The following is a 10,541-nucleotide window of genomic DNA, read 5'->3' as shown; positions in this document are numbered from 1 at the left end:
TTGTTCCACTGTTTGTGCACTTGTGCATTTTCTTATTGAAGTGTGTCTTTTTATTTTATATTTTCATTTGCATTCACAATTTAATTGACTTAGTTATTTTCATTGCTTTATCATTGCACATTTAATTAAATTTAACACTTGTGAATTGATTTGCATTTACTTAGAATTCTTTTCAAGTTTTGTTGTTGTTTAGTACTTGTGAATTAATTTCTGATTTCAATTATTGCCTAACACTTTTGAATTTTGATTGAATTAATTTTCTTGAATTTTGGGATAAATTAATTTTGATTTAATTTTACTTAATTTGATTAAAGAATTAATTAAACTTTACTTTGTTTTCAAGTAACAGTAATTTTCCCTGATATTGTGAATTTCACTTATAAATTTTGAATTTAATAATAAATTTTTGTATTTAAAATTTTTATAAGTGTTTTCTTTATCTTACACCAGTATAAGTATATATGATTATGATTATATTGATGATAGGAAGAAACATAGAGTGGTAATTGATTTGCTTTCCTTCAATTTACTTGAAGTGACTTAGAACCAGGGAAGTACTTAGACTTCTGAAATCAGGGAAATACTTAGACTTTTAAAGTTGTTGATGGAGTGATGCCCTTTGATTTAATTTAATACTTACAAAATTACCTCACACGCTGTTTTTGATGAAACTTAGTTCCTCGATCTTTACTGCAATACTGGTAAGTGTTAAGGATCACTGTTGCCTTTAGAGTATTCAGTCGTTTAAACGTGTTATGAGGGTTCAGGTGTCTGGCTTTTGGTGAGGTAATATTTGATGCATGGTAACCAGATACTTGGCACTTCGTAACAATATGTATATATGTATATATATATATATAGTATATATATATATATATATATATATATATATATATATGTATGTATATGTATATTGTTATGAACTTTCTTTAAGAGACAATAAATTATTGTTATTACTCTATTTTTAAAACAGGTCCTCCGTTCAATAAATCAATGGCCAGTCCAGACAAAGATTTACTATACACAAGACTTCAGGTAACTAAACACTCAAAGGGGGAGACAAAAAAAAAGAAAATGTCTAAATTTTACACTTATTTATTCACAAATAAAATTCAAAGAAATGTCCTCGAAAACCTGCTTGAGGAACTAGAAAAATAAGCACCCAAGCATACACAATAAATGTCCTCACATACCTCAAACTCCCACCTAACTATTATACCGCAGAGTAAGAGAGAAATGTCACAGTAGAAGAACGAAATCAACACTCACTCACGTGTACACGTTAGGTGGAGAAAAAGCCAAGAAACTTAATACCAATAACTGACTTTTCCTTAACACTAATAATTAAAAAAAAAATAATTAGGATACACCTTAGTTCATCCAATCGATACGTAATTAATTGTTCATCAAATTATATCGAAATCTCACTGAAACTGCTTCAATCGAAGAAAACCGTCTACAAGGCTCTCACGTAAAGGGGAAAGTATATAAGGGCAAAAGGGGATGCTCACCCTTCTCCGGCCTCAGAAGGCCTCCTGACGATTCCCAGAGGATACAGCAGTGCCCTCGTCGTCGTCGATGCCTTGGTCATACGGGGCAAAAATAATGAAAGCCCACAGACAGACAAACTCGCCCCAGAGGGCACGGGACAAACCCTCACTACCAACAGCAGCCTGGCGTTTTTATACAAGTGAAAGCGAGCGTCTCAATGTCCTGTCCGTGGCCAGAAGGCAATGTTGCAGAAAAGTGAGGAAGAGTGCGGCATAAATAGGTGATGCTGAACCTCCCTTCGGGGAACCGTGACGATTAACCTTCGCATGATGAAAACCTCTCCCACATCAAGTAGGGTTGACGAGAAAATAACAGCGTAAAACCATCAGGCGAAAGAGGCAATTACTGAAGACGATCCTCCACTCGTTGAAACATGAAAAGAGGGAAACGAGCGGATAAATAAAACTAAATAACAACAAAAACAAAACCTTGAGGGGAACGAAAAGAATCAACAAGCAGTTTCTCGAGACTTGAAAGACAAACAAAAAAAAAAAAATTTAACTTACGTTAAGAGAAACCATAGAAATAATTTAAGATGATATTACAATATATATAATTATATATATATATATATAGATATTATAATATAATATATAATAATTATATAATTATAATAATATATAATACAATTATAATATATATAATATATATAAACATTAATATACATTAATATAATAATATATAATATATATATAATAAATATAATATTATATATATTATATATAATATATTATATAATATATATATCTATATTATATATATACATATAAATAATATAATACCAAACAATATATAATATATATAATAAGAATATATTATTATATATATATAAATCAATAATATAATAGATTATTATAATAATATATAATATATTATTAATTTATATTTTATATTTACATTTTTACCGAACCCTCGCTCGCCTCTCCAGAAATTGAAATTTTTCAGTTAGCTAAGAGCAGCAGCCATTTTACCCCCACTTTTACGACTTGTGGGATCGGCATTTCTGTTCTTCCCCAAAGGTGGGGGTATAAAGCCGTTCAATACTAGAGACCTAGTGTAGGATAAGAAGGGCAGGTCACAGGGGTTATATGGGCTGCTGGGTGGGCCTTAGGTCGTCTTAGCTTTAAGACCTCTTCTCCCACAACTTTGTGCTGACTGTTTTTGCATCTTTCCAGACAATGCCGCAGCCGCGCTTGATCCCAGGTCCCCCACGAATGCCCTGACTCAGCATTTGTCGCTCCTAGGTCCCATAGCGGTCAGACGTGTCCGCAGCTGACGTGTTCCAGCCCTTTGTCTCTCATCGCTGGTTGGAGCCCTCATCAGACATCAAGCTCCATGCGCAAGCCAACTAAGGTACGTCTAGAAGTTGCAAATTTCAACCAGCCCCTCTCTCTCTCTCTCTCTCTCTCTCCAAGACGAATCTTGCTATTCTCCTTTTCAAATTTCATTTTCCTCAATTCTCTAACGAACATCCTTTTGTCAACCCTCGTAAGCACCTGCTCCCCTTGTGACTTGCCCAAGATCAATCAAGATCTTCATTAAGCCATTCATTTCAACTTAAGCATTAGATCTCTCCCCATATTATCAGCATTGTGTGTGATTTAAGAGTAAATTTCCCTCCATAGTGCATTAGTCATAAATGTTGAGCGAGGAGTCTTTGTTTTATGTTGTGTGTAACCTGGAATTCATTTCCAGATTTCCAAATGCCGGCTCCGTGCCTTCCTGCATCCTTGCTAAGCGCCCCATTCATGACCTTGGAAGATATCATCAAACTTTCGGAAACTAGCCCCATCGAGTGTGAATTCGGCCAGTCTCTCATGTTACTGTAAATAATGGAATAATTGAACACAATACTCTGTGCCCTATCCACGTGGCCTATCTGCCGTTCCGTTGTCTCAGGATATTCAATTTTGTGTAAATAAACAAATTAAGATTTATTTGGCTGGTTTCATTGCGACCTTAAAGCATTAGACAGTTTACTAACTCAAGGGAAGTCAAAAGCGCTTCATTCTTACTCAATATCCTTCTGTGTGGGCGTTGTGGTGGACATGTTGTAGCAAGGCTTAATATTTAATTCACAACAAAACCCATTCAAGACACCACACACATACAAATATATACATATGCATTTTAGTCTTCCCAAGTACGTTACCTTATGCCACGATTCAACTGGAAAGAAAACGTACCTGCAATAAAAGAAAAAATACCATTAGAAAAAATGATATATTACATTACATAAATTATTCTGTTGTACCATTTACCTTGTTATTTTTTGCTCTCATTATTGTCCAACAGTTGTCTCTCCTCAAAAAATAACTAGGATAAGAGGAAAACTGGAAATGGCCTCTACCCTGTCACTCAAAAACAAGGAGAGAGAGAGAGAGAGAGAGAGAGAGAGAGAGAGAGAGAGAGAGAGAGAGAGAGAGAGAATATCGCCTAGCACCCTCATGTATCTAAGGTACTAATTCACCTATATCTTTTGGACGCAACTTTTCTCTTTTAATGTAAACCGACATCCAGGTCCTAAGTATATTTTAGAAGACTGAGCCAGGCATCATCATCACACAAAGACATAAAATCAAGGCAAAGCGACAACGCCTCCCATTCATCATATCACTCAACTAGCGATTACTTATGACTATTTCATTCAAACTTTCCTTCTTAGGAGAGAAATTGATCATCCTGTGACAAGTGCTTTTCCGAGTCTGACAATCTATCTATCTATATCTCTCTCTCTCTCTCTCTCTCTCTCTCTCTCTCTCTCTCTCTCTCTCTTTCTCAAAGATGGATGCTATGATCAGTCTTATGAGAAGTTAACAGTACATTTGGTAAATAATATATGTATATATAGTTATATAGATATATATATATATATATATATATATATATATATACGTGTTTGTGTGAATTCTATCACATCCCCATGATTCATATATATGCGTTAACTACAAATGTTCCTTTAATAGCAATTCCGAGGTAGAGTGAATTTGATATTAAAGGAAATTTGTAGCTTATATATAATATATATATATATATATATATATATATATATATATATATATATATATATAGATATATATATATATATATACCCTATATATATATATATATATACATATATCTACATATATAACTTATTAATCATTACCGGCATAACCGCAAATGCAAAACCAAATTCAAAGTTATGTTGTGACACTAAACAATTTTCGATTTCAATTCTAAAACAAAAAGAGGAGAAAACAGCCTCTCCAGACCACGCGCAAAAACCATAGAAAACTGCGAGAAAGGCCCACCCAATCAACACCGCTGTACTTTGTGTAGACAGGACGAATGAACTTTTGCAGATTTAATTGAAATCCGGAAATGAAAGAAAGAGTCACAAAAGTGAAGCAATCACGACCGCATGACTGGTTGCAATGGTTCAATTGCAACGCAATTTCCAGCGTCAAAAATGGTCGTTTAGGACGCTTAGGCCGAGAGGAAACTGCACTGGCTCGTTCAACAATGACGCTAAAATGATCAAGTATTGAATTTTGGTCACCCGTCCACCCACCCACCTATCTACCCCACTCCACTATTCCCACTTTTGCACATTTGTCGATGATATTCTCTGCAAATATACTGAAGATTATATATTATAATATTATATTATTTTATATATATATATATATATATATATATATATCTATATATATATATATATATATATATATATATACATATAATATATATATATATATTATATATATATAGTTATATATATATATATATATATATATATATATATATATATATATATAGTATATATATATATATATATATATATATATATATATATATATATATATATATATATATATATATATATAGGTGTACAATATAGAGCATACCAATTCCTTTTAACCCGACAATAACAAGCACCTCACCTCGGTTTAAAACATTACAAATGCCCGAATACTTGATAATCCTCGATAAGATTTTTATGTCTGTCTTTATGTATCGATTGCAGATAGCAACTGATCCTTATCAAACACTTAAAAGGACGCCAAAGTCCTTTCCACGGAGAAGGAAGAGCTCAAATCAAAGGAGAGAGAGACCTTACCTTACCTTACAGTTCGTTCGGGTTGCCCCAGGTCCCTCAGTGTGAGGCGCCTCTAACTACCAGAGAGTTGCTAGTACATCTTCCGGTATATTTTGCATCTTCCAATCTTGGAATGTCTGGGATGCAGTTTTAGATATTTGTCGAGCTTATTCTTAAACACATCTACGCTCACTCCTGATATATTCCTCAGATGAGCTGGCAACGCATTGAATAGACGCTGCATTATCGATGCTGGTGCGTAGTGGATTAATGTTCTGTGTGCTTTCCTTATTTTTCCTGGTATAGTTTTGGGCACTATTAATCTACCTCTGCTTGCTCTTTCTGATATTTTTAGTTCCATGATATTTTCTGTTATTCCTTCTATCTGTTTCCATGCCTGTTAATCATGTAGCGTTCTCTTCTCCTTTCTAGACTATATAATTTTAAGGATTGTAGTCTTTCCCAGTAGTCTAGGTCCTTAACTTCTCTATTCTAGCTGTAAAGGACCTTTTGTACACTCTCTATTTGGCAATATCCTTTTGATAGTGTGGTACCATATCATATTGCAATATTCAAGTTGGACTACGAACATATGTTTTATAAAGCATAATCATGTGTTCAGCTTTTCTTGTTTTGAAGTTCCGTAACAACATTCCCATTTTTGCTTTACATTTTGCCAACGAATGGCTATTTGATCATTGCATAACATGTTCCTATTCATCATCACACCAAGGTCTTTAACTGCTTCCTTATTTGTGATTGTCCTCATTATTAGGTCCCCTATATGCATATAGCTTTCTTCTCTGTCTCCATAATTTATTGATTCAAATTTATCAGAGTTAAATACCATCCTATTTACCTCTGCCCAACCATATACTTTGTTAAGGTCTCTTTGTAGAGCGTTCCTATCTTCATCACAAGTAATTTTCTCTACTTATTCTTGTGTCATCAGCGAAACTACTCACTACCGATCCTTAACATTACTGTCTATGTCTTCATCATAATAACAAACAATATTGCAGCTAGCACCGTACCTTGTGGCACACCGGATATTACCTTGGTTTCATCCGATTTCTCATCGTTTGCAATAACTATCTGTTTTCTGTGTGTAAAAATTCTTTTAACCATCTTCCTACTTTATCTACGATATTGTGTTTTTCTAATTTTCTTTGCTAATATATTATGGTCTACTTTGTCAAAAGCTTTTGCAAAGTCTAGATAAACCACTCTGTTTCATTTCCGCTTTCATATTTTTGAATATTTTCTCACGGTGGACTAACAGTTTGGGTTTGTGTACTTTTTCCGGGTACGAAACCGTGTTGTCCTATATTAAACAAATTATTTTTTATTAAATGTTTCATAATATTTTTCTTCATTACCCTTTCATACACTTTCATAATATGTGATGTTAGACTCACAGGCCTATAATTACTTGCCTCTAGTCTTGATCCACTTTTGAAAGTAGGGGTGATATATGCTAATTTGTGCTCATCATAAATCTTGCCTGTATCTACACTTTGTCTTAATAATATTGCAAGTGGCTTTGCGATAGAATGAACTTCTTTCTTTAACAAAATAGCAGGGACTCCATCCGGCCCTGCAGCAGCTCCATTTTTAATTTCATTAATTGCCTGCACAATATCAGCTTCATTAATTTCTATGTCAGCTAAATATTCACTATTTTCGTCCCTTACTTCTATATCATTATCTTCATTATCTATTCTAGGGTGAATTCTCTCTTATATCGTTCTGCCAGTATGTTGCAAATTTCCTTTTTTTCATTCGTTAATCTCCCTTCAATTCTCAGAGGGCCTATTTCTATTCTTCTTTTATTCATCTTCTTCGCATATGAGTATAATATTTGTTTGGGGTTTTGCTTGATATTTAATAGGGTTTTTTTCTTCCAAGTCCCGTTTTCATTTTCTTTTGATTGTATATCTTTTGTTCTGCATTTTCTATCTTACTTTTTAGTTCTATAACTTTCCATGCATTTTTTTCTTTTGCAAGACCTTTTTCCACTTTCTGATTTTCTGGAACAAGATCCTTCTGTCTCTTGGTATGCATGAATGATGTTTTACTTTTCTTCTTCGGTATATATTTATCCACTATTTTCTCCATATATATAATATCTCCGTATTTACCCTTATGTCATCACTTACGAAAATGTTATCCCAATCTTTGTTTTAATTCTTCATTAATTTCTGACCATTTATATTTTTACTGTAGAAGTTGTATTTTCCATATCCTTCCCACTTTTTCATTTCTTGCTTATCTCTATTTTCACTTGCTTTGGAATGAAATGTTAATTCTATGACATTATGATCTGAAATACTCGCATTATAAACTATTATTTCTTTAACATAATTCATCTCGTTCACAAATACTAGGTCTAAAGTATTTTCCTTTCTTGTTGGCAGGTGATTTATTTTGTTGAATGTTGTATTCTAGTAGCATATCTAATAGCTTTTCAAATTGCCTCTTATCTTCTGCACTACTATTACTCTCTTTTTTTATATGTATAGTCAACCACAGTCTCCTATTCGTTCTTTCCATTCTAACGAAAGGAAAGTTGAAGTCACCATAGGAGAATAGTCCAGTCCTTGTGATTTCTACATATATCTATCCAATTTTTTCAATTATTAAGTCAACTCTTTTAGTATTAGGAGGTCTATATATTACTATGTTCATCATTTTTCAGATTCAAATTTCTACCGCTATTGTTTCACATTCTGAGTTACTATATTTCTCATATATTTTTCCTTGTTTTTTGTCTTTCCCATATATTGCGGTTCCCCCTTGATTCCTATTTTTTCTATCTGATCTATAAGTTTGGAACCCTTTTATTTGATCATCATTCCCAGTCTCTTGGGAATACCAGGTTTCACTTATATTCATTATATCTATTTTCTTTTCATTTTGGGTTAGTTCTTCTAAGTACTCTATTTTTCTTTTTGAGTTACTCGTAACTAAACCCTGCGCATTCATCACTATGATGGTTTGCGTGTTTTCTCCTTCATTTAATATTGGTAGTAATAAGGATTTTCCCATGTCTCTTTCCTGTTCTGGTATGTTGTTCTTTTTTTCATTTCCAGAAATTCTGACATTAAAAAATCCAACTTTTCCATAATATTTGATCTTCCTTCATCATAATTATTCATTTTGTGTCTGAGAGAGAGAGAATACAAAAATTATGGAACAGTACATTATATTCAATATTCTGGGGAACAAACTTTTTTTTCTTCACTAGATGTCTGTGGAGAGAGAGAGAGAGAGAGAGAGAGAGAGAGAGAGAGAGAGAGAGAGAGAGAGAGAATCACCACTAAGATCAGCAAAGACCGAAAGAGGAAGGATTCGCACGAGCTAATTATCCGCGGGAGGAAAACTTGGAATTCCTTCAGAAAGAATTTAGGCACAATGCCGGTGTATCACAGTGACCAATCAGAGGACAGATTCTAATAAGGACGTATTAACTTTTCAGTAAAAATAAATTTTCTCTAGGCTACTCAAATATTCATTTTTCAATGAAATTCAAAATTAACGACACTAGAAATTCTGTTTAATTATTTTTTGACAGAGTTCGTGATTGATTGGGTTCAGTCTCTAGCACACCGAAGCTCTTATTGAAGTCCCAGGCTTCGAGAGTCTCTCTTTGCACCATTACATCCTTTGGAGCCTCTTACGTAACTACTATATGTCATAAATATCCATACATGGGACCAGTCTTCCCTTCTCTAATCCTGAAGAAGAAGAAGAAGACGAAGAAGAAGAAGAAGAAACCAGTCAGCTAGGCAAAGAGACAGACAGACGAACGATAAAGCCGTAACTTAATGGTCAGCAACAAACGACTTGGACAAAAGAAGCAAAGAGCTTTTGAAACAGTATCATCAAAAGGTTCATTGAATCGCGCGCCCCCCCCCCCCCTCTCTCTCTCTCTCTCTCTCTCTCTCTCTCCCCCTATCATAAGCGAGCGCCAACATTCAACGGCGCTGCCAGGGAGACAGCGCCAAAGTTTCACAGTGAATGAAAAGAGACTGCTCATTTTAACAGTCTTGGAAAATGGAATGAAATGGTATGGAAAGGAGGAGGAGGGGGAGGAGGAGGAGGAACCCATGCAATAGGGATGAAGAGGCCTCTCGCGTCGCTTCAGGATGGAAAAATAAAGAACAGAAAAGTGTCATAAATAACTAAGTTTCAGAGAGTGAGTTCAACTAAAAAAACAAAAAATGTCCAGCCTTTTTTTCTGTCAGGAAAAGGGCCCAAAAAACCTTGCCTGGTGAGGGAGAAAAATGCTTTGTTTGTCTTTCTTTAAGGAATTCCAGAGCAGATAGCCACAGAAACAGACACACAGACAGACAGACAGGCAGGCAGATGGTGCACAGAGACTGAAGGCAGTAATTGGAAAAAACTAATGAGATTAACTTAAGGTGAGTCAGGTTAATGTTGGGATGTCTTCGCACTTCGTTCTTCGGTTTGATGAACACTGCATTTATCCCCTAGAAATACACGTTTCTAAAATAAACACAAAATAAATAACCTACGTTGAAACATTATTCCTTTCATATCTGAATCGAAAATGACTTAGCGACTATAAGCATTTATAGAAAAACTCAACCCAGATAGCTTCACTTAATTGTTATCAATATAAAAAGTAACCATATCACATTTCCACAGGTTAAGTCCCGAAGAACATAACAAATATTGCCGGATAAATAAAGTATTCTATGAGCAGTGCCAAAGCAGATCATGTCCACCGAAGAGCATTTCCACGAGTGAACTCAAGAAGAAGAAGAAAAAGAAGAAGAAGATACATACAAAGGGAGCAAGAACAGCAGTAAGGACAATATACAGAGGACAGATGCTTTTGAACTTGAGGCTGGATGACATCATGAATCACCTGTAGGTCTTTTCC

General features: G+C 34.4%; 1 protein-coding gene across 1 annotated transcript in view; it reads left to right on the top strand.

The window, feature by feature from the left end:
* The window catches only part of LOC135199047 (dnaJ homolog subfamily C member 7-like), a 20,428-nt gene extending 10,120 nt beyond the window's left edge, over positions 1-10,308 (top strand). Inside the window, exon 2 of the mRNA XM_064226963.1 lies at positions 10,304-10,308. Within this exon, the coding sequence (XP_064083033.1) occupies positions 10,304-10,308 (5 nt within the window). The remainder of the gene's footprint in view (positions 1-10,303) is intronic.
* Positions 10,309-10,541: the final 233 nt, after the last annotated feature.

Source organism: Macrobrachium nipponense, chromosome 25, assembly GCF_015104395.2.
Source record: "Macrobrachium nipponense isolate FS-2020 chromosome 25, ASM1510439v2, whole genome shotgun sequence".
Classification (NCBI taxonomy): Eukaryota; Metazoa; Arthropoda; class Malacostraca; order Decapoda; family Palaemonidae; genus Macrobrachium; species Macrobrachium nipponense.
This window is presented reverse-complemented; position numbering and strand designations above follow the sequence as displayed.